Genomic DNA, 24,450 nt, shown 5'->3' with positions numbered 1-24,450 from the left:
TTATGTTCTTGCTGAATTTAAACCTCCTCACCTCATATCCTCTAATCACTGTTGAACTGCCTCATAAATATTCAAAAGTTTAACTAAGCATTGTTTATTTATATTATTTGATTCATTGAATTGCATCCTTTATAGTAAAATTACTGATAGGCACAAAGCAACTACTATGTATGAAATCTAATAATACCGACTGCCAGCATATCTCAGAGTATTGATTGTAAATAGCCAATTTAATAACTATCCTTAGTGCTAAACTCAGGAGATTAGGAAGCTGGAGATCAACTAAATTGAGGCAAGCAGAGACGTTTCTGACTGAAACAAATTCATCTTCCATGGGAAGCGTGTTCCTCCTATATAAGATTTAAAGCTCTCAGTAAGGACATGGCTAAAATTAGGAGTTACATAAGAAAAGAGGAATGTAAAAGGCAATTTAAGCATTATTAGGGAAAAGATCATAGTGTTTCAAAGTTTCTCTGAAGGTGAGGAATTACTAGAGAAAGCAGCCTAGAAATGAAATGTCTGCCTTCTCACTCTCAGTTTACATTAGTTACAACTTTTGAATTTAGGAATGGCAGTGAATTAAATTGAGGCATATAAAACTAGCTTTTCTTGATTTCTCTTAAAGTAACCCTGAAACCATAAGAAAAAAAGACAATCCTTATTGCAATTGCAATGAGGGGTATGAAACAAAAATATTTGTAGCATTTTCTAGGTTTTTCTTTCCTTTCATCTTTATGCAATGGCCCAGCCTCAAAATCCCATTTTCTAATGTTCAAGCAAGGAATGAAATCACCTCTGGGCCCCTTCCCCTTTATCTTTTTCTTCAGTGAAACAAACTAAAGTCACACACATGAAGCTTTGTCTCTCAGATCAGGCCTCAGTAGATTTTTTTGTGTTGCTTGGAGAACAGGAGTGGAAGCTTGTACTAACACTGATAATCTAGCATCTACCTGTACAGTATAGGCCACTGGTCTGGGTTATACAGTTTAGAGATGGATGTCTCCCCTTTCAAATAAATTCTAATTCCTTTTTAGAATACCATTAAAGATCTGTTAGGTAAGATTCAGGTATGATTAAGCAGAATAAAACTCTCTGAAAGAAAGAAAGAAATTATAAGGTTCAGCATGAATTCCTTCCCCTATAAGAGATTTTCTTGTAAATCAGAAGAAAAATTTTAAACGAGTCTAGATAATGATGAGAAAAGAATATTTCTTATGTATTTAAAGAGTGATCCAGAATATGAAGAGAAGGCAATAAAATAAAAACCAAAGTAACTAAAATAAAATATTCATTAGAAACAATAAAATGCAAATTTAATACTAGTAAATATTTAAACCAGTGCTTCAGAATACAAACTTGAGAAGTTATCCCAGAATACAAAGTAAATGAATAAGGAAATTTTAAGGTGAGAGAAAAGATGGCAGACATGAAAGACAAAAGAAATTTGGTCCATAAGCAGTAGATACCTGCTAAGAGGACTGAATATATAGAGCAAAAGCAATAACAACAACTAAGAAAATAAAAATAAAAAATAAATAAATAGTCCAAAATCGAAGTAACTAAAATATATTCCACAGAGTTTCAGGAAATATTAGTCTTAACAACTCATTCTTTGGCATTCCCATAACTATCACCAAAGTCTGTTGATTTCATCTTCTAAATATTGCTTGACTCCCTATGTGTCTCCACATCCACCACTATAACCCTTGTTCAGGCTACACTTATTTCTTACCCAGACTCTGGTAATGCCTTCCAACCACTCTCCTGTATCTACACTAGTTCTTTTCCAATTCAAAGTCTTTTTTGACTCACCATTATCCCAGTTGCCTACAGACAGTTCTTGATAAATAATACATATTCAAAAAAATTTTTAATGAAGAATTGATAATCTTTAAAAATTCAAGCCTAGTAAAATACTTACATTTCAATATGCATAATCAAAAAAACTACACTCCCTAGAAGAAAGAGTAAGTTACTTTCAAAGGTGCAAAAATCAATGACTCTTTGCAATATTAAGTAACAACACAAAATAGAGCTATGTTTATTACATTCAAGGAGTACAATATTGAATTAACAGTGATCACCGAGTGCAATTAATGATGAAGAAATAAGTGACTACTGGAACTAAGAAAAAAAAGTATTTTTTTAAATCTAACAAGCTAGCAAAAATCAGGATAAGATAAAATATTAAGGAGACTTCTTCACTGATTTTGTATATAATCACAATTCACCCAGTAACTGTACACTACAAATGGCAAAAATCATGGATTTTAGGCCTTGCAACTTTATGTAAGAGAACTGGATTGTGTGTGACATGAATATCTTAGAACTATCACATCAAAAAAATCAAATATACTATCTGCATAGTTAAAATTGTAATTATCCTGGAGAGCCAACTTTGGGGAAAAATGGATATTTACTAAGAAGAGCTATCCTGAAAATTTAGGCTCAAATGTACACTCTTACAGGTATTGGCTGACTCAGATAACAATAATTATTTATCACTGATAATATCATATGTTATTATAATTTTAAGTAAATTTTTTGGGAGACAAAATCAGAAAATCAAAACAATATGAAGAATTTCAAAAACAGGATACCAGTAGACTTACAAATAATAAAAATCATAAATATTAAAACATCAAGAAAAAAATATTTCAAGTAGTTGAGTGATAATCTAAAACCGATTCATAAAACTGAGGTAAGTAGTATTTTGCCTGTTTTATAAACAAGGATATAGAGATTCAGTGGTTAAGTAATTTGTTCCATTATATCCAGCTTACAGATAAAAAAAGTAAGTTTCAAATATAGGCATTCTGGCCCCAATCCCATGATCTACCTAGAACTTACAATAATATGGTATATCTCTTAGACTCATGTATTTTTTTTTTAAATGAAAATTTGTACAAACTATTTGAAAATGAGTGTGACATTTTATGTATCAAAAAACACAACATTTTTCATATCTTTACACCCCATAATCTCCTATGTGGGATTCTATTCTGGGGAATTAATCCAGTATGCAGAAATCAATACAGATGAAGACATTCATGGCAATACTTTGATTAAAAGAGCATCAGTTGGAAACTACCCAAATGTTCCACAATAGGACAATGGTTAAATATTTGGTACACAGGGGCACCTGGGTGGCTTAGTCAGTTAAGTGTCTGACTCTTGATCTCAGCTCAGGTCATGATCTCATTGTGAGTTTGAGCCCCTCATCAGGCTCTGTGCTGACAGCATGGAGCCTGCCTAGGATTCTCTCTCCCTCTCAATCTGTCCCTCCCCTACTCACAGACTCTCCCTCTCTGTCTCTCTCTGAAAAATAAATAAATAACCATTTTTTAAAAATAATATTTTTACACAGACATATGATAGAATATTACTTTGAAAAAGTGAGAAAATATGTATATGTATATGTAGCTATAATGTTAGAAAACAAAAGTAGGACATACAGTTATAGGTATATAACAATATTCAATATATGTAATGAAAATATAGGGAGAGATACACACACACACACAAAAGACAATTATCTGAAGTTGGCAAAATAGTCAGTTATCTTTACTTCTGGTTTATGATATTTACATCTTTTTTAAAGCTTTTAACCTAATGTTTCAAATGATCTCATTTGGAGTTCAAAGTTTATGGGTTGATGAAATCTATCATCAGGGTGGAAATCGAATCATGGAGAAAGAAATCAAATAAAGAAATTTCAACTTTAGAAGGTGTGTGTGACTTGTGAATACTACATTACCTCGACTCTAACTTAAGAATCATGAGAGAAGCATAATGGTAAACTCCAAATATTTTTTGGTTTTGTTTTGCCCTTTTTCCCATCAAAAAAATAAATAAATAAAGGAAAATAATTATCATTTCACTGTGAAAGTAACAACTCCTCCTATTCCTGTTTTTTAAACATGATAGAAAGAGAATGTATGCTTTTTTTTTTAGGTTTCTCTATAGGTTTTATTTTTTGGTTTTGTTTTGCCCTTTTCCCCATCAAAAAAATAAATAAATAAAGGAAAATAATTATCATTTCACTGTGAAAGTAACAACTCCTCCTATTCCTGTTTTTTAAACATGATAGAAAGAGAATGTATGCTTTTTTTTAAGGTTTCTCTATAGGTTTTATTTTTTTGGTGCTTTTTTATTAAGCTTTTTATTTTAAATCTAGTATAGTTAACATACAGTGTTATGTTAGTTTCAGGTGTACAATATAGTGATTCAACAGTTTCATACATCATTACTCAGTGCTCATCACAATAAGTGTACTCTTAATCCCTTCACTTATTTCACCTACCCCCCCCTCTAATATTCTTTGTTTTAAACAAGTACCCTTAGTTAAAGTTATTTTTTTTTCAGCAAGAACATGTTTTACCTGATGCATTCTTCAGAATACACTCTAAGTTTAGCTGATGCAAGAAGAATTTCTGTTTTTTTTCACATTCAGTTACTTAAGAAACATTTTATCTGTCACTTAGGATGCTTTATTTTAGGGTGATTAATCGGAACATTAAACATTCAATATTCAGAAGTCCAAAATTTATAGTTGAAATCTGTATCAAATCTGTATCAAAATTTGTCAAATTTGACCATACTCATCTCCCTCAAGTACGTATATTTAATCAATTTAAAATAATCTAACCAATTAAAGTAAATTAAAATAGAAAAGCAAGAATCAGATATACCACTGGAAAGGAAAGAGTCTGCTCATCCAACAACATCTCAGCCAATTTTGCAGTTTGAAAATAACTTAGATTTATTCAGTTAAAATATTCTCAAACATCAAGCAAGATAAGCTAGTTCTCAGAATTGGGAATAATGAGTCCATCATCATATAAAAGATAGGATTTTAGAGGAGTCCAGCTTTAATCAAATAGCTTTAATCAAACAGATATTTGAAGTTCAATCAGTTCAAATCTGTGAAGAGACAGGGATGAGAAATAAGAATGCAATTATCTTTTTAGGCTTTAAAAAAAAATAGAGAGATAGATATATACATAGATATACAAGATCTGTGTAGATGTATCAGACAGTTTTAGTCCCAAAGAACTAAACTACTCTAAATAATTTAAGAGGTACTTTATTATAGTTATTAAATGCTTTACTAACTTATCAAGTTAAATTAATAGACTCCAGGGTGACTTGAAAGACCAAGAATGACTCTTAAAGTCAAACTATAGAATCAACACAAAGGAAGATGTCTTTTAAGCCACCAGCCCCAGAAGCACACTCCACTACCATGGTTAAGGAAGCCTCTATAATCAGGATGGTGCCACATTCAGGAAGCGGCTGTGATCTGGAGAGCTCTGCTACTGTTGCCGGTTCCAGAATCCCACCATGCCAACTATGATTTGTACCAATGAAATAAACATCCTGCGCCCTACTTCTTGACTAACAAAGCTGATGGTTAGACAATGAATCACTTATTAATGCTGCCTGGAGGGGCAGGGAGTGGAGGATAAGTAATGACTCCCTTAATGTGCTTACCAGCAGAAAAGAAGAAGCAGAAGTTCAATCTCCATCTCACTTTTATTTTCAAATGCCAGGCATATTCATCTGACTGGCTGAAGTTAAAACACATTGAATCCTAACTACAAAGGAGTCTTAAAAATAATATTTTTAGCTCTCCATCCTCTTCAGTACAGGAAGACAACTGGAACGAGAGGAAATGGATGTTGAACACTAATGTACCATATCCCTTTGGTTTCTCAACATACATACACATCATTTTCCACATTCAACAACCCTAAAAAGTAACAATAAGCAACAACCATATTCCAAACTGATATGGTACAAATGTAGCTTTTTAAAAATTTTAAACGTTTATTTATTTATTTTTTAGGGAGAGAGTACAAGCTGGGGAGGGGCAGAGAGAGAAGGAGAGAGAGACTCCAATACAGGCTCTGTACTGTCAGCACAGTGGCCCATGTGTGGTTCAAACCCACGAACTGTGAGATCATGACTTGAGCTGAAGTCAGACACAACCGACTGAGCCACCCAGGTGCCCCAACAAATATAGCTTTTACAAATGAAAATATATGTACCCTTTCCCCAAACAATAAATTCAAATCTGTCCGTGTCAGGGTGAAAGTTTATTCTTCCTCTAATGAACTATATTAGAAAGTTACCTATGTACAACACTATATAAAATATCACAAGAAATAAGGGGCCCAAGTCATTTAATATGTATATACAAAACAGTACATGGAAGAAAGTATGGCTATTATAGTCTTCATTTAATAAAATTGCAGTTACAATTTATAACTTCCTTCTTCCTCTACCCATTTCTTATTCCCTTTGCCTTCAGCCAGCACCTAGGCTGGTAAAGACCTTTTAATTTGATATGGTGACTCAAATGTTTTTTTCCTCAGAGATGAGAGCCTATAATGACTTCCTATGGCTACAGATGGAAATGGTAGTCTTTGGCATGCTCCAGAATATTTCAAATAACAAACCCCTTGCTGCCCACAATGTATGGCAGCACCCTTAGCTGAAAGAACATCTGGAAAATATGGTGTTTGGCTTTCTAGCCTCTACAGTAGACAAAGCACTTCAAGAAGCATGAAATGGGTGCAGTGATCCTCTTCTTTCACCACAGTAATGAATAGGGGAAAAAAGCACTACTGTTCTATTACTTTTACCATAGTAAGTAAGTAGAGAAATAAAAACTACCCTTTTATCTACTTCTACATGGTTATGCTCTAAGGTCTGAAACAGCGTTAAGCTTTAGGTATATAAAGACAAGACAAAGTCACAAAGAAATTAAGTTTGGTACAAAAGCAGCCACCACAAACTTATAATCAGGAAAGGTCATTTCTGCCTCCCTCCCAGATCCTAGCAATGTGACTTCTTTACATTTAGACCACTCCCAAGTACCATGAGTGTTATTAAACCCATACAGCTTAGGGGCACCTGGGTGGCTCCGTCGGTTGAGCGTCCGACTTCAGCTCGGGTCATGATCTCACAGTCTGTGAGTTCGAGCCCCGCGTCGGGCTCTGTGCTGACAGATCATAGCCCAGGGCCTGTTTCAGATTCTGTGTCTCCCTCTCTCTCTGACCCTCCCCCATTCATGCTCTGTCTCTCTCTCTGTCTCAAAAATAAAATAAAACGTTAAAAAAAAATACAGCTTGTATGACTCATCTTTATGTGGGGCCCAGGAGGAAATACTGTTCATGTCGATTTCTCAAATAATTCATTCAAAGCTCCATGGCTTTGAAAGGTAAAGTTTCTGATAACTTATGAGAGAAAAGCACTTCTTCAGTTTCTTTGAATAATTTTTCCTTAATGTCAGGATGTGTTTTTGACTCTTTCCAAGCAATTCATGCTACCAAGCTAGAAGATAGCACCTTTTGTGGCTCTGTTGAGTACTGCTAAGATGCACACAGACACAGATCAGGCAACGACTGACTGATTTTTGCCTCATTAGTAACACCTGTTAATGTTTTGAGAAAACATCAAAAAAGAAAAAAATCAAACAATCACAATCATAGGAGAAACTTCAAAGTTAATCTGTCATGTAATAATTTGTTGACAGGTCGGTTATCGGAAAGACATGGAACAAGAAGATGCAGCAGAAACAGTCAAAACTAGAGGAAATGAGTCATCTGTCATTCTAACAGGATTAGAAGGAAATACTTTATATCACTTCAGAGTGAGGGCTTATAATGGTGCTGGATATGGGCCACCTAGCAGTGAAGTGAGTGCAACCACCAAGAAATCCCGTAAGTGACCTGGGCTTTTTGTTTGTTTCAGACAAAAGGGGATATATCTGTTAACATTTCTGAAAGCCATGTGAGATACATAATAAAGAGAGGTAAAGGGGAGTTTTGATTCTTAGTCTTGCTTCAATGCTTAGATCTGAATTCCAAATCTAGCTCAAAAAATTTTGTATTCACAGTAGATAAAGGTTATCTTCCTGTGAAACAAGGCCAAGCAATTTTGACACAGAAAGAAGATAAAAGGATTCTGGTTCAAAAGCTCAGTAGAGTAGCCATTAAAATGACACTCTTGGAGCAAAAACCTTCCTTATCTGACTCCAGCTGGAAAGAAGCCTATGGTGTCAGCCAACTACTAAACACAAGAAAAGACTGAAATACAAAGATTTAAGTGAAGAAATGTAGTTAAGACTCCTTATCAGTTCACTTTAACTTTTTATTTTGCAGCCCCTAGTCAAGCACCTAGCAATCTCAGGTGGGAACAGCAAGGTTCTCAACTTTCTCTTGGCTGGGAACCTGTCAGACCATTAGCCAACGAATCTGAAGTCATGGGCTACAAGGTCAGTGTGCTTCTTCACTCTCTGGTGTAGATATTCAGCTCAAAAACTGTTATTATGAGGATGTACAGTTAATAAGGCATAAAAAGACCCATTAGCATACCTGTTTTTTCCCAATAATTTTTTACCTATAACGTAGGAAAAAGTCTCCCTCCAATGGGAAAGCCAAGGCAGTCAAAATCAGTTTCAACTGCAAAAGATATAGGAAGGGAAGAAGTGGGAAAAGCAGCAACAATTTGAACACAGGATGAAGATGGCTCCGTGAAGCACATGTGAGGGCCAGCAAAACTTGGGCAGAGTCCTGGAATTCTTTCCCAGTAGACAAACTTTTCTGGCAGATAACAAAGACTGGATGACTTAATTTGAGTGGAAAGACTCTATTAGCAGAAAAAAGAAGAAATGCTAAGGTCAGCACTCTGGGTTAAGAAAGAGTCCATGGAGAGGCAGCAAGCTCCAAAATAGACACAACATTTCACATACAGTCATCCTGCAGTGTACCAGCAAGAGGGCTGGGAATATAAAAACATTTAGTTTGTTTTTGAAAAACAACTTTGGAAAAAAAAAGAAAAACAACTTTTTCTCTAATTTTAAAATATATATGTGGTCTATGTGTTGAATTGGCTGAATTTAAAATTCTTTTTTCATCAGATTCAATGATTGTCTTAAACTCTGTATAGAATCATTAGTTGAATATTATTTATATAATAAACTTTAAGCACTTTAATGATAATATTTAGACTGAAAATCATCATTAATGTGGCTTTTCAATCATCAGAAAGGGTAACACAGTATTTTATATATAAAGTGCTAAAACTCTGAAACTAACAACTGAAGAAGTTATAAATGGAATATATTTTTAAGGTAGGTAATTCCCATTAAGCATATTTTAAGGTACACATTATATTATTTCTTACAGACTGTAATTAATGTGGATTGCAGACACTTTCATTACTCAACCACACACACTGAAATCTGTTCTCATTCTCAGAGATATTGAATTTGATCTTTTGGGGGAGGGCAGGTGAGCTATTTTTTTAGTCCAGCTAGAAGTATAGTATGCAATTACTTATGAGTGTATATCAGATGCGTGTTTTTCCAGCATGGACTTGCATTTGTTAGGTATAGTGGGAAAATAACACTAGCTTCTGAGTCAGACAGACTTTTGTTACTTTTGTGTTACTCTGAGCAAGTTGCTTGATCTCTCTGGGTCTCATTTTCCTAACTTCAAAATGGCAAAATAAAAATAAAATAATATATATCACACAGGATTGTTTTAAGGGTTAAATAAGATAATTTATGTAAAATAGTACATAGCTGTTAGCATATAGAATGTGCTTACTTAAAAATAGCTACTATTTATTCTAATTTTTGGAGGAAAATATCTGGTTAGGTGAAATTTTAACAAAAGGAACTGATCTTTGAAAAATGCTTGCCAGTTCTGTCTACAGGAAGACAGTACAAGTCACCCTAGAATACCTTCTTGTTGGGGGAAGAATCACTAGCTTGTTCCATCTTAGGTGTGTAAGTTAATGACAAGTAGGTACACATTGACAGAGGATTTTTCTTTCTTTTATTTCCTTGAAATAGTTATACTTTCTTATGTCCTTGAGAAGAAACAGCTGCTCCCTAAGAGAGGAGTCTGTTGATAACAAATGGAGTGAAACCTCAAAGCCTGTTCTTTTGCAACTAAATATTTTTAGAATTTCTGACCGACAGGATAATCCCCAATGAGAGATTTATTGGCAGAAATGTCTCTAAGGGCCCCATGAGGGAAAGAAGAATTTAGGCTGATGACTGCAGCTTAATGCAGAGCCTGGATTCTCCTGGGAAAGTCCAGTTTTCACAGAGCAGGTATCTCTGGCTGAAATCTCCTCCTGATGCAGGCACAGGGACTCCTGGGTGGCTCAGTCAGTTTAGGGTCTGACTTCGGCTCAGGTCATGATCTCATGGTTCATGAGTTCAAGGCCTGCATCAGGATCTCTACTTCAGCATAGATGCTCTTCAGATCCTCTGTCTCCCTCTCTCTCTCTCTCTCTCTCTCTCTCTCTCTCTCCACCTCTCAAAACTAAATAAACATTAAAAAAATAGAAACAGTAGGCACACCTGGGTGGCTTAGTCTGTAAGCATAGGACTTCAGCTCAGGTGGTGATCTCACAGTTTCTGGGTTCGAGCCCGCATAGGGCTCTGTGCTGACACCTCAGATCCTGGGGCCTGCTTCAGAGTCTGTGTCTCCCTCTTTCTCTCTGCTCCTCTCCTGCTTGCACTCTCTAAATAAATAAATAAATAAATAAATAAATAAAACATTAACAAAAAAGAATAGCTGCAAATTTAAACTAAACAATGTAACCCAGAGAACACAAGCTTGTAGCCCCCTTTTCTGAGTATGACTCTGAAGAAAACTCCTCTAGCCCAGACAAGGATCTGCACTGCAGCTAAAGAGCTGTGCCCCTGCAGGGAGGTTCACACAAGTGTGGAATGGCCAAGGCTGAACATGAAACTCAGAGGAAAATGATCTCTTTGATTCCTACTACATCCCCACAAATTACTGCCAAACCAAGAATGACCTAACCTCTGGACGAAGAATGCCAGTACAATAGTGGGCCACCTAATTAGTGTATGGCAGTCACAAAGACTAACTAAAGTAGGGACAAGTTAGCACACTACTTCCCTATCCACAAGGTAATTTGAGGTAGAGGACTTCCTGCTAAACAGGGTAAAAGAAAGCTTCCACCATAAATTCCAATATCAAAAAGAGAAGTAAATTTATTTTTGCTCCTTATCTTTGCTAAGTTACTTTACTTTTATAAGCAAAAGACATCACTAGAAATGTACATCGTATCTACATACGTAAGTTTCAGCCTGTGACAACTTGGAGTCAATGCTTAGATTTAAATGCAAAGATTACATATCCCACTTTTTGTATTAAGTCCAGTGTAAAGTAGATGAATTCATAAAGGTCTTTAGCTCAAAGTTTTCCGGATTCTGAAAATTATTGAAAGATGATAAAAATGGAGAAAAATAGATTTGTTCTCCAGACTTGACCCATAAATAATACACTCATTTTTTTTTTACTTATAGTTAGGATACTATATACGAGATTTAACTCATTCTTTGAAAACAAACCACAAAGATAGCATAATAAAATAATAATAAGTTAAAATAGTGGAATTTGACTAATCCATTTTCTAAGAAGCATGTATCTGGCTTGTTTACTTAACTTCAGAATTGAAGTGTGAATATATATATAAGGCTAATACATTAACAGAGAATTATATGAGACATTTTGTGCAAGGTGTTAACAAGAAAAAGGAGGTCTCCTCATCATAAATCTTATTGGAAACTTGACCAAGAATGTAGTGGAAGAAGGATAGAATCAATCCATATGATTGTGTCAGAGGTGACACATTAGAATTAAATCCATTCAGATAAATATGAAGTATTACCTAGCTGTGAAATTTCTTACTGCATTTTTGAGATCATCCAAGATATCCTGAACTTCCTGAGATTTTGTTTAACAAGCCCAGATTTGACAGTAATAGTTTCAAGACATCACAGTTTTTCATTTAAAACTAAGAGAAATACAAGCTTGAAGAACCAGAAGAAAATTGGGGAATTCCAGATATGGCTACAAAATAATGTCACTCATATAAAATAAATCTCCATTTGAAAAGTTGAATCAAATTTGGGCATTTATTTGTGTATTTAGGACTTCTTCAGGTCAATTATTATTATTTTATTTTCTTGTCTTTACATTTTCAAATTCAGAAATAGTAACCTATATTATTAATATATTATTTATAAGTGATCAGGAAAATGGAGCAAAAATTTCAAATAATTTTTTCTAATTTAATGTATTTTTCCCAAATCAATTATTTTCAAAGAAGAAACTTTCATTTTGGTAATTCCTCTAGTGTGAGATCTATATGTAGAGTCCTTACTAATTTGGGCATATCTGTTACTGGCATTCCTAAAGAAATACCAATACCAATAACAAAGCTGTGGTGTAAAGCATATTCAGCCATAATTCTCCTTAATAATCTTGAGCATGGAGAAACTTTTTCTTTATATTCTGAAAGAAGCTTACCAAGATTATAAAGTAAAACAACCATCTTATCTCCACTTTATTCTTCTCACATAGATTTAAGTTCAAGTGAAAGGGAAAATAATTATCAAATCCCGAGGAGCTATACTTTCACTTGTGCAAATATTACCTTCCCCAGCAAAAGAAACTTTTATATACTCAGAAAATAATGCAAGCAGTTCAGAAGGAATTCAGGACAAGGACCTCAGGCTACATACCAAAAAAAATAAGGTCTTATTTTTCTAGTCTACATCTACAAAATATCCTTTCCTAGATATACAACTACTTTTCCGTACATCTCCCCCATCACCTCTACTTTCTGCCTATTTACAGAGCCAAAAGAGTAAGGGAAAATCAGGCTCAAAGTTTACATGTTATTATGTGATCCATCAATATAAACAGAAGTTTATATTTATTTATCTAACTTAGATAGCAGGGCCTTCCAGACTCCTGAGATATATATACACTTGGATTGATATTTTATTCCACACCCTACAAAATTCTGAAGCCCACCTCTATATCCAGGAAGCCAACCTCTATATTTATCCAGCTTCTCAGGGGACTTAATGTCTATGATCATTCTAGTCTCACTGATTTCCGGTATCTTGCAGTTGTTCCTTCATGTTATATTCACCCTATGTATGGACACAGCCTCTTTCTTGTGATACCCTAAAATTTAAAAAGACTCATATATAATTCTCTTACATGTAATTATGCTTGAAATTTTTCATTATAAAATATTTTTAAAATGAAAACAGAAATGACATATATTATTAAATATATGCATGTACAAAGCAGACTTGATAGAAATGTTGGCGGGAGCAGGCAGAGTGAAAAGCACACCTTAGATGCAAGGATCTGAAAATTGTCCATAGGAAGTCCTGTTCTTAAAAGTGCATCTGGCTATACTCCAGTCAGTGGCTTCTTACTGGGACTTGTGCTTGCCAACTTTTTTCATCTTGCTTCTACCATTTTGCTGACTTGTCCCCACCCTCCTCTTTCTACTAGAGCTTCAGATTCCTTGCCCTCTATTATGAAGAGCAGCTGTCCCCATTGACTATTCCGAAGATGCTCAGCTGCTGAATAGGCCCTCCTTTTAATTGGATCCATCCTTCTCAGGGGGCACTTATAGTAAAACCAGCAAAATTTATTGTTATATCTTTACGCATACTCATGCCATTATTCTGTTAGCATCAGACATATGGACTAGCCATTTCCAGACCATGCCTTTCAAAATAGCAGTACAGCTTTAATTTTTTTTGTTTAGAATTACTTCTTTGAATAACTCACTCCTCCCAGCTGTTAAGGAGAATTTGAGAATAGTCTTGAAAAATACACTTTCCTTTATGCCTAAAGATAGCTGCCATGGTAACTGCCATTCTGTAAATGTCCAGATTCGCAAAGTATTCTCTGGCCTCCTTATTGTCAATAACTATTTCTGACATGTCTTGACTTAGCCTTGACTTAACTCCTTAGCTAACTCACACATTCCTCATTCTAATTCATCTTTTCTAAATCAGGATTTTAAAATAAGCCAAGATTCTCTAAAGTATCTAAGACTAACCATTAATTTAATGTATCTTTTCACTTAGTATACCCACTTACTGTCTCATAGCATCACATCTCCCTGGATGTATTGGTAAAAGCCACATTTAATTTCAAACTCCTTTTGCTACCATTAACTGACATTTTTCCTGCGTTTACCTTTTGTCTCTAAATCTCAACTGATCCACAAATTTTTTTTCAACTCTGGATTTTACAGAAGCATTAGATATGCATTACTAGCTGCATTTTTCTTTGTCATAAGAATTGTAATTTATTGAACCATAACAAGAATGTCCTCTAAAACAGTCACTCCCCTGCCAATCCCCACCAATTTACATACTTTCCCATTGCCATAAATTTGCTTTCTAATTACCTCATGTGGATGATTAGAATTCTAATTCATTACACTGCTACAGTCAAAATGAGAAACCTAAATTCTGACACAATTATAATTTTTTAAGCTGAAAGAACCTGCTATGGGTATGCTCTGAGAAATGTTTCTGATTCCTCAAGTCTTGACCAAGTACCCATGCTGTGCATTGCTATCTCACTAAACACAGTTCCTATTGCAGTATATATCACACTTCATTGCATTGATATCTGTCTCTACTGTTATACTGTAAGTGCCATGAGAGCAGGAATGATGTGGTCTTGTTCTCTTATGAATCTCTGATACATAGCACTGTTCCTGGCCCACATGATATGCCCAATAAATATTTGATGATACTCCTATCATTCTGAAGCTACGCTGAGGCTATGACTTCCTTCCCTATAAGTATTTCAGTACATACAATTATTGCACAGGTTATATACTTTTCAAGAGAAGTTACTTCTCTCCTGAAACCCTGAAGTAAACTTAAATCTGTGAAAAGTAAAGGAAATGAAATTGAGGGGCCATATATTACCAGAATGCAAAGGGGAGAATCAGATGCAGGCAGACTTCAATATATATCAATATTGTTCTGCTAAAGTTTATTCCCCTCTATGTACATTGGTTCAAGTGCAAAACATATTTTTAGAAGGAAAAAAAGTATAAATTTTTTGTCTAACTTCCTAAGACAGTCCATCTTTTATGATGCAATTGAAATACTGACCACTGACAAAGAACAATAATGGCAACAGAAGTAGCTTTCTCTTATTAAGCTTGCCATGCACCAGGTCCTATGATGGGCATTTTATATGAATTCTCCCATTTCATTCTCCTAACAAAGCCATGAAAGAAAAATTATTATCTTTATTATAAACTAAAGGCACTCGAGGTTTAGAAAGATTAGTAACTTGCCCAAATTTGCCCAGACAGGAATATGGAGATTGTGTTTTGTTTTGTTTTGCTTTGTTTTGTTTGTAGGAGATTGTTTTGAATTGGGATCTGTAAGTACATACAATATAATATAGCTCTGAAACAGCTCTTAACTGATCATCAGAACACTAACCTTCCAATGCAATATTTTCCCTAACTAGCCACCTGATCTTGTATAAATTGCATAACTCCTGTGTTCTTTGCTTCCTAAAATGTAAACATGGGAAAATTCTATGTCTTAATTTGTAATTCTGAAACTTCCATGAAAAATGTTCTATTCTAGCACCACGGACAGGTGTTGAAAAAGCCTTCCCTCTACCGGCCAAAGTATCCAAATGCCAGTTCACAGAAAAGCAAACAACAACAAAAGTAAAAGTAAAAACACTAAAATGTTAACTTCCAGCCATTTCTTACATTGTTAAGGATTTATTATTGATGCGTTTAAGAAATTATCACTTTAGTCCTTTCAATTGAAGAGGACAGCTGTGAGTACTCACTCGGGATACTATCCATTTCAATAACCAAGAGTAAAAGACTTTTAGTGATATGCTCCCTCACTACCTACTGCCCTAGTCTCAATATCACCATCTCCACATATCTTCTGTTTATTCCATACCTAATGCTATGGTTTTGTACTGCTTGGGTGTATTTTTTAATCTTCTCTTATCTTTTCCTAGAATTCTCATCCTTTTCTCCAACTGGTGAACTCTATTTATCTTCACATACTTAGTTCAGGCATCTCCTCCTCTAAAACGTGTTTCCTAACCCAAAGACAGAATTAAATTCTCTCTTCTATATTTTCATAGCATCTTTTTACACTTCCAATGCTTCACATAGCACATGCATTATATTTGCTTACATATCTGTCAAAGATGTAAGCTCGCTCTGCTCAAAATGTGACATACAGTAGTCAGTCAATAAACATTTGGAATCCTCAACTGAATAGCAAATGTTTAAACCTCTGCTATTATTTCCAGGTTTTTTACAGGCAAGAGGGGCACAGCAACAGTCAAGTTATTGAAACACAGAAACCTCAAGCAGTAGTACCACTCCCTGATGCTGGAGTCTATATTATTGAAGTTCGAGCATACAGTGAAGGAGGGGATGGAACGGCTAGTTCCCAAATCAGGGTGCCATCCTATTCAGGTATGTTTTGATTGACATAATAGGCTTAATTTGATGACTACCAACAAATAGTGTAAGCCTCACCAAAATTAATATGATGAATTGCATGGTTCACATGAAGGGTCTCATTTCTCACTCTGATTTCCATACCATCCTCCAATTAATACAAACCATGGTAGTATGTCCATAAGTGCAGAATTTCCACAAATCTAGAAAGGGGTTGATCTTTTCATTAGAATGTGCTTATTTGTGAAATGTCCTTGCCTACCATGGTCTCCAGCAGCACCTTGCTGGCTATTTCAACTTTGCAATATTTTTTTAAATGTTTATTTATTTTTGAGAGAGAGACAGAGACAAAGACAGAGTATAAGCATGAGCATGAGCAGAGGAGGGGCAGAGAGAGGGGAGAGACAGAATCTGAAGCAGGGTCCAGGCTCCGAGCTGTCAGCACAGATCAGCACAGAGCACAACACAGGGCTTTAACTCATGAACCGTGAGATCATGACCTGGGACTTAACTGACTGAGCCACCTAGGTGCCCCTGCAATATTGGTTTTAAACTGCCATTGCACTATTTTAACATACTCATAGTTCTATTATCTTGGTCACCTTTATCATTAGATAATGGAGAATGAGGTACAGGAAAGTTTAAAGGAAATTCTTCTTAAAATTAAACTTTGATCATGTTTATTGATTTCAAAATAAATTGTAAATTCTATTGTGTATTATTTTTGTATTGCTTTGTCAGCTTTACTGAGATATAATCATACATAAAATTTTGTAGGTTTAAGGTATACAACTTGTTGATTTGATACACTTATACATTGCAAATTTATTACCACCATAGCATTATCTAACTAACACCTTCATCACCTCATATAACTGCATTTATTTTTGTAGTGAGAACATTTCAACTTTACTCCCTTAGCAACTTTCAAGTATGTACTACAGTATTATTAACTGTACATTAGATTTCCAGAATTTATTTGTGACTCATTGTTATTAACAATATTAATAATTTCCAGCTTTTACTGAGCCTTTATTATGTGTTAGGCACAATCATAAGTCCTTTAAATACATCATCTTATTCAGTCTTAGTAACAATTATATGAAGTAGATGGCATTATTCATATTTTACAGAGAAATTTTAAGTAACTTGCCTAAGATCTAAGTGGAAGAACCAGGATTTGGACCCAGGTATGGTTGTCTCCAAGGCCACATATCTTTACCTCTTTACCACTACCATCATTATTACATCAGCAAAGGAATTATAGGACAAAAACTTTACAAATTTGGTAATGAATAACCATTTCATTGATGTAGTCAAAAAAGGAAACAAAAGATTTAATAAAGTATGCAAATCTCTCATTAAGAAAATATTAGACAATTTTCATTAAGTCCTTGAATAAAAATATGTAATGTGCATTTAATTAATGGGAAATTATGAACATTATTTATTATCATTCTCAAGCAGAATTGTAAGCCCAAAGGGAGGTATCCAGTGATATCCTATAGGACTCTGTATGTGGCTTCATTGTATTCAACATATTTATCAATTTGGATTAAGACAAAGGCATTATATATGAATTTTTTTGATGCCAAAAAATGAGGTAGAAAAAAAATAAAAATAAATGAGGTAGAAGGCAAATATAGGGAAGAAAATAATTAGAATGAAACTTTGAGGAAAAAAAACATTGACATAATATTTGATAAGTAAACTCGTACATAAAAATACAAGATGAGGGGCACCTGGGTGCCTCAGTTGGTTTAATGTCCAGCTCTTGATTTTGGCTCAGATTATGATCTCACACGTTGTGAGATCCAGCCCTGTGTTGGGCCTCGTGCTGATTGTGCAGCCTGCCTGGGATTCTCTCTCTCCCTCTCTCTTCCCCTGTCCCTCCCCAGCTCTTTCTCTCTCTCTCCCTTTCTCGCTCTTTCTCTCTCTCTCTCAAAATAAATAAATAAACATTTAAAAAATACAAGATGAGATAAAGGATATTATTGGGACAATTGATAAAATTTGAATAATGTCTATAGATTACATTATATATATATATTTAAATATATATATAAATATATATATAAATATATATATAAATATATATATAAATATATATAAATATATATATAAATATATATATATAAATTTCCTCTTTTAAAAAATTTAAAAAATTCTGTGGCTATATAAGAAAATGTCTTATTTTTAGGAACTATGCATTAAAGTATTTAGGGTCTATAGATTACATTTTATATATGTATATATAATATATATATAAATTAATTTCCTCTTTTAAAAAATTTAAAAAATTCTGTGGCTATATAAGAAAATGTCTTATTTTTAGGAACTATGTATTAAAGTATTTAGGGTGAAAGGTACATCATGTCTGCAACTTACTTTCAAATGGCTCAGGAAAATGTATATATTTATAGAGAAAATAATAAAGCAACAATGATGATACAAACATTTAAGGAATCTGGATGAATTCTTTGTTCTATTTTTATAGCTTTTTGACACATCTAAAATTATTTCAAAATGAAATGTTAAAAATAAAAACACAAGATATAGGAAATCTGACACTTTTCAGAAATTCAGGTGAAAAGGCCTAAGAATTTAAATATATTGTGGCCCCACAAAAACTTAATACACTTTATGATTCATTTATAAAAGTATAGTTTCAAGAGCAAAAAAGGTAATAATGTCTTCACACTGATTAGTTCACAATTGAACTGTTCATATGTGAGTATAAATTTTCAAGAGCACCTTGACAGATTATTTCCACAAAATGAAAAAGATGACAACTCTCTTCTTTATTTGCTTCATAAGTCTCAAATTTCTAAAAACAACAATACAATGAGCATTTACTGACCCTTGATCATATTCTTGGCATTATGCTAGGTGTTTTCTATATATTATCTTATCCTTTTAACAAACTTCTAAGTATTTTATTATTCTCCAAATCCCCAAGATTCCTTTCAACTCTAAGACAGAGTGTAAAGTGTCATCTGGACAATATCAGCCCCAAGTTTGAGAGTACTTATTAAAGACCTTGATTCTCCCATTGTACTATAACTTCTATTCCATGAAAAATTGCCAACTTTTATGTTTTAGTTAAAACGATATGGCTAGTGCAACACGTTTCTGAGTTTTAATGAAGTGAAAACATAATATTGTCTATCACAGACCCATAAGCAACAATTGGTTTCTTTCTTATCATTTTCCAAAAACCAAAAGCTCCAAGAAGTTCAAGGACTTGCTCTAGTGAAAAAGCTATTGATTTTGCAGTTGGGACTAAGACATAATTCAGTGTAGTTGTTTGTATTTTGTTTTGATTTGCTATACTAAAATAATGTTTTTTCTTTGTGGATTCTATGTGAAATTTGAGATATAGTCCCCACTTAGCATTCTGAAAGTGAGATGTTTTTGTAAAAGTATCATGTTAGTGGATTTGACAAGGACTCAGTCACTCTCAAAAAAAATAGAAAAAACTATTTTCACAGCTTTTATTATTAAGCATGCATATCACTCCAGTGAAGCTTTCTCCTTATGCCTTTCTTATAGCTCACATGTAGCCATGCACTTCCTAATAACCTCTTTTGTACAAGTTGAACTACATGTAACATTCTCTAATATGTTGATTAATAGTTTCATTAGCACCTTAGCTGTAAAAATTTTCAAAGTAAAGATTTGCTGCTGCTGTGTGTGTGTGTGTGTGTGTGTGTGTGTGTGTGTGTGTGTTACCAAACAAATGATTCTTCAGCTCTTAAGTAAACATCTGGGGAAAATTAGATACTATTTCCATAACAAAAATTATAACCAGATCCCATTAACACTCAACTCTGGCCAGAGAAGATAACTTGACAGAAGGATGATTCCAAAAATTGAATGATACATTTATTTTATTATTAATCTATCATTAAGGTCTCAATCAAGGTCAAGGCCAGTCATTATTTTAAGAGAGACAATACATAAGAGCATCTGTTTCCACTAATCCCAGCTCAGTGACTTCAAGTTCTATTATCTAAGCTCCAGTTCCCTCAACTGCAACAGGGGGATAAAAACAATACTTACTGCATAGGTACGTCATAAGGATCGAACAAGATAATATGTGTAAAGAGCTCAGTACAGCACATTGCATATAGCAAGCATTCATTAAATATCAATCATGATGATAATACTTCAGACTTCTGGCTTGAGGAACCATTAGTAAAGTTAAATCTAAGGGTAACATTTAGTTTATGTGGAGCTTAGTTATGTGGCATTACCTAAACTACTTCAAACTAATCAATTCAAATCAGTAAGTTTAATCTAACAGCCACCCCCCCCTAATTCATTAACTGCATACAATAATTTGGTCTCAAGATGGAAGAATTTCTACTGGATGTAGGGAAGAGTGACGAAAGATGGCTCTCCTTTGCCAAGTTAGGTATGAAAATCTAAAATTTAAGCCTGGTCAACTTAAACAGTTAAATAAATGAATAAGCTATGAGTATAATAAATTAAATAATTTTATTACTAAATTCAAAAATTGACTGAAGTAATTGAATTAGGAATTCTTTTTGCCACAAACTTTTGCTAATTATTCTTGTTCCCTTTTCTGAACAATGTACTGTAGAAATTGTTTTATAATTCATACCTGGAATTTGGGATGTTTCCCATCAGTGAAATTTACATCATTGGTGAAAATTACACTAAATTTCCTGATTAGATTTTTTTTATTTGACATAGCCTTTTATCACAGTTTTCCATATACAATTCTACCTTCCATGTAATTTTTGGGAAACCTTTATTTTATAAGCACACCCTCATTAGAAACAAACCCATGTTGCACTCATTAGTATTACATACCTAAACACAATTCTTTCCTAGCTCAAGCAAAACCAAAATAATTTGCTCCACTTAATGCTTCTCTATTTTCACAGGTGGGAAAATCACTAGTGCTCAATCGACCCTCCACACACTCTCTCCATCTTCATCATCGGTAACATTACTCTTGGCATTGATGATTCCCTCAGCCTCTTGGTGAAAACTGCAGCTTAATTTGCTTTGCTTTGCTTTAGCGTGAAAATAGCGGTGAATAGAGTATAGTGTAAGTGGAGACCCAGGACCCTGAGATGAGCTTTAAAATTTTGGGACTGCACATGGTGCACTTACAAGAGGTTGGGGGGGAATATGACTTATCCATCAGGTTTCTCTTTGATTTTGTAAATGGAGAGGACAGTTCTTGGTCCAATAAAAATATGCAGATTGTATGTAATGAATTTTTTTGTAAGTAAAAGTAATTTCTGTCAAATGTATTCTTTACTTTTTTAATATGTTGGAATTTGATTTTATATCTGATGATCCTGAATGTGTGCCATCCATTTGTTAATTAAGTGGTCTCTAGCAGATCTGTTTCAAACACAAATACAAAAAAAAAAACTCGAGAATGAAAAGTTTGCTGAAGACTCTGCAACTATCATTTTTCCTTTGGCTAACTACCCCAATTGACAAACTGGTAGAAGATATGAAAAAAATAACTCAGTTGTGTGATCCATTATAGGATAAGTACACAAAAATTTTCTCAAAAAATTATTAGTTAAAATTTCTCAAAAAATTATAGCAAAATTTGTCAATATGCTATTCTATATGCATCCCTAGGGCAAATTATTAGGGTAGGGAATAAGCCATTTACATTAGCGCAAGGTAAATAGAAAGTGATCCCAAATGAATTTAAGTGCTATTGTTTTTCATTAATTACTATGTTATCCAGCTGCAAATATAGTGTTTATTTTAGTTACAAAAAAGATTAAGGTCACACGCACAAATATGGTCACTAAAAACGGCAGACACTAATATGCTGCCAAAGGTGCTAACTTGAAAAAAAAATGAATACAGGACACAGCTTTCCCATTTCCCTACCTATTGCCAAAACAGATGTTGAATTAGGTCCAGGGCTTTCTTCTAATTGTCACCAATTTTAAGGACAATCAAAATTTGTTGTGCAAATAATTATGCATACAGATAGTCTGTGGATTAAAATGGTTCAAGCGTAACAAATAAATTTTTATTTTTAATATACTTCCATGCATCACATACCACTTATAAAATATTAGCAACTACTAAAATAAAAAAAACATCTTGAATAAATTGATCTTTGAATTAAGCTGTGGAAATACGGCCTCAGTATAAGGGCTCAGCTAGTCTAGCCATACACTGCTTGGGAAATCATCCCCATTTGCAATTTTGGGGAGTTACCTTGAATGGAAGTGACCCTAGAGAGTTTGAAATTGTAGTGAAAGTTTTCTACTTGATGATAATCATATAGAAGTTCCAACTGATATAAGAATATGCCACAGTTCACCTAATACCCAAGAAGATGCCTGAAGGGATAGTTATTGCAAAGTCAAATGCCAATAAAGAGCTTGAAGAAACTAGTTTTGCAGATGATGTTAATATAAAAGAAAAGTAGTTTCTTTTATTTTATAAAATCTAAGCCTGTTAATTCTGTTTGTACCATCCTTAACAGCAAGCAAAATGAAGCATTACTAAGTTCACACTGCTGGCTCTAGAGGTTAATCTTTACAGAATCAGGATATATTGGAATTGTTGTTTTGAACATCCTAAAAGATTGGGTTCAGAGCCATAGCACAACTATTTAAGTTGCTTACTCATTCTCTTTGGGGGGGGGGGGAATTATATCCAAGACACCCCTAAACAAACAAGAAGTGATTTACAAGACTATTTTAGTTAACTGATTACTACAGTAAATGACTACAGATGGTGAATATTAAAGCCTGTGAATTATAGCAACCAAGTGGCCTTCTTTCAGTACCCCTTTGGAGTGGGACAGGCTGGACTTTGCAAATAGAGGAATGAAAACTGTTTAGCAAGTAAAAATATAAAGATATAACTCTCATGAATATACTGTAGCTTGCAGGAACAAATTTTGCATCTGAAAAAAAAGATGCAGCAAGAATATAAGAGAATGGGCAATAATTTCTATTCCATATTGATTAATCAAATAATTTTCTTTATTTTCTGTGATGTTTTATACTAGATTTAGTGAAGGACTTTAAGAATTAAGTTATGACTGAAACTCTTATAAAATGAAGTCCAGTAAAATATGTCAGTTTGTGGCAAATTAAAATTAACCAATGTTTTCAACTAGCTGATGGATGGTACACATCTGATAGAATATTTACAAGTAGAATGTCTGATGTATTCTTACAGGAATTGGAGATAAGGGATGTTTTTACTCAACCTGCAAAGAATATGTATTTTGCATCATAAACTATAAAAAACACAGGTTTTAAATGTTTATGTTATGTTTTTCTGTATTACATACTTGTTACTTTGTAGAAAACAGAACAGCATTCCTTATCAAGGTACATTATTTTTCAGCTGCAGTACTGAGTGAGCTTTTTCTTGGATGGGATAATAACCGCACAGTCTTAAGTCACTAAAGAGACTGTATTTTTGTATAATGACAGTTGAACTATGAAGGAAAAAACACTTCATAAATAAAAATTTCATGAAAGTAAATGTTTTGCATACCCAAAATAAGGTACTGTGGACTCCATGTCAAACCGTTAAATATATTGTATACAATCTGTATATATACTATATATAATGGTATATATCATGTGGAAGGCACAGTCAGATAATAGTTCTGTGTACTGTTCTTGTAACACTAGATCTTTTTAATAAATAATTCTCTTTTTATTGACTTTTATCTTCTCTCCTGTGAGATACATGAATGGCATTATTTATTTCATTCACACCACAGTATGATCATGATTATGGTAGTGTTTTTATGCTGAAAATATCACAATGTTAGTACTTTCTTAGTACTTTATGTTACAATTTTAGATTCAAAAATCTCCATAGATGTCCATGGTAGTTCCAATTCAAAAAGTGGAAGCCACATCAAAGAATAAACCAAAGAAGAATTAACAAATGGAATACATTTAGAATTAGACTCATGATTTATTTCTTCTCAAGAAAGGAGACTTTACCAAATGAGTTTTGAAAGAAGTTTGTTAAGTGCATAAATATGCTTTTATTTGGAACAGTCTGTAACAATCTATCCTAGGTACAATTTGCATAGATACACTTATTCATCTTTTGTGTTCCCTTAGCACC

General features: G+C 33.8%; 1 protein-coding gene across 2 annotated transcripts in view; it reads left to right on the top strand.

Annotated features, from left to right (window-relative positions):
* The window catches only part of CNTN5 (contactin 5), a 1,399,046-nt gene extending 1,375,006 nt beyond the window's left edge, over nt 1-24,040 (top strand). For both annotated transcript variants that reach the window (XM_045038579.1, XM_023239314.2), the window contains 4 exons: nt 7,541-7,727; nt 8,169-8,281; nt 16,182-16,350; nt 21,249-24,040. In XM_045038579.1, the coding sequence (XP_044894514.1) occupies nt 7,541-7,727; nt 8,169-8,281; nt 16,182-16,350; nt 21,249-21,352 (573 nt within the window). In that variant the 3' untranslated portion in view covers nt 21,353-24,040. The remainder of the gene's footprint in view (nt 1-7,540; nt 7,728-8,168; nt 8,282-16,181; nt 16,351-21,248) is intronic.
* Nucleotides 24,041-24,450: the final 410 nt, after the last annotated feature.

Source organism: Felis catus, chromosome D1 (assembly GCF_018350175.1).
Source record: "Felis catus isolate Fca126 chromosome D1, F.catus_Fca126_mat1.0, whole genome shotgun sequence".
Classification (NCBI taxonomy): Eukaryota; Metazoa; Chordata; class Mammalia; order Carnivora; family Felidae; genus Felis; species Felis catus.
Note: the sequence above shows the minus strand (reverse complement) of the source record. Positions and strands in the feature narration are given on the sequence as shown.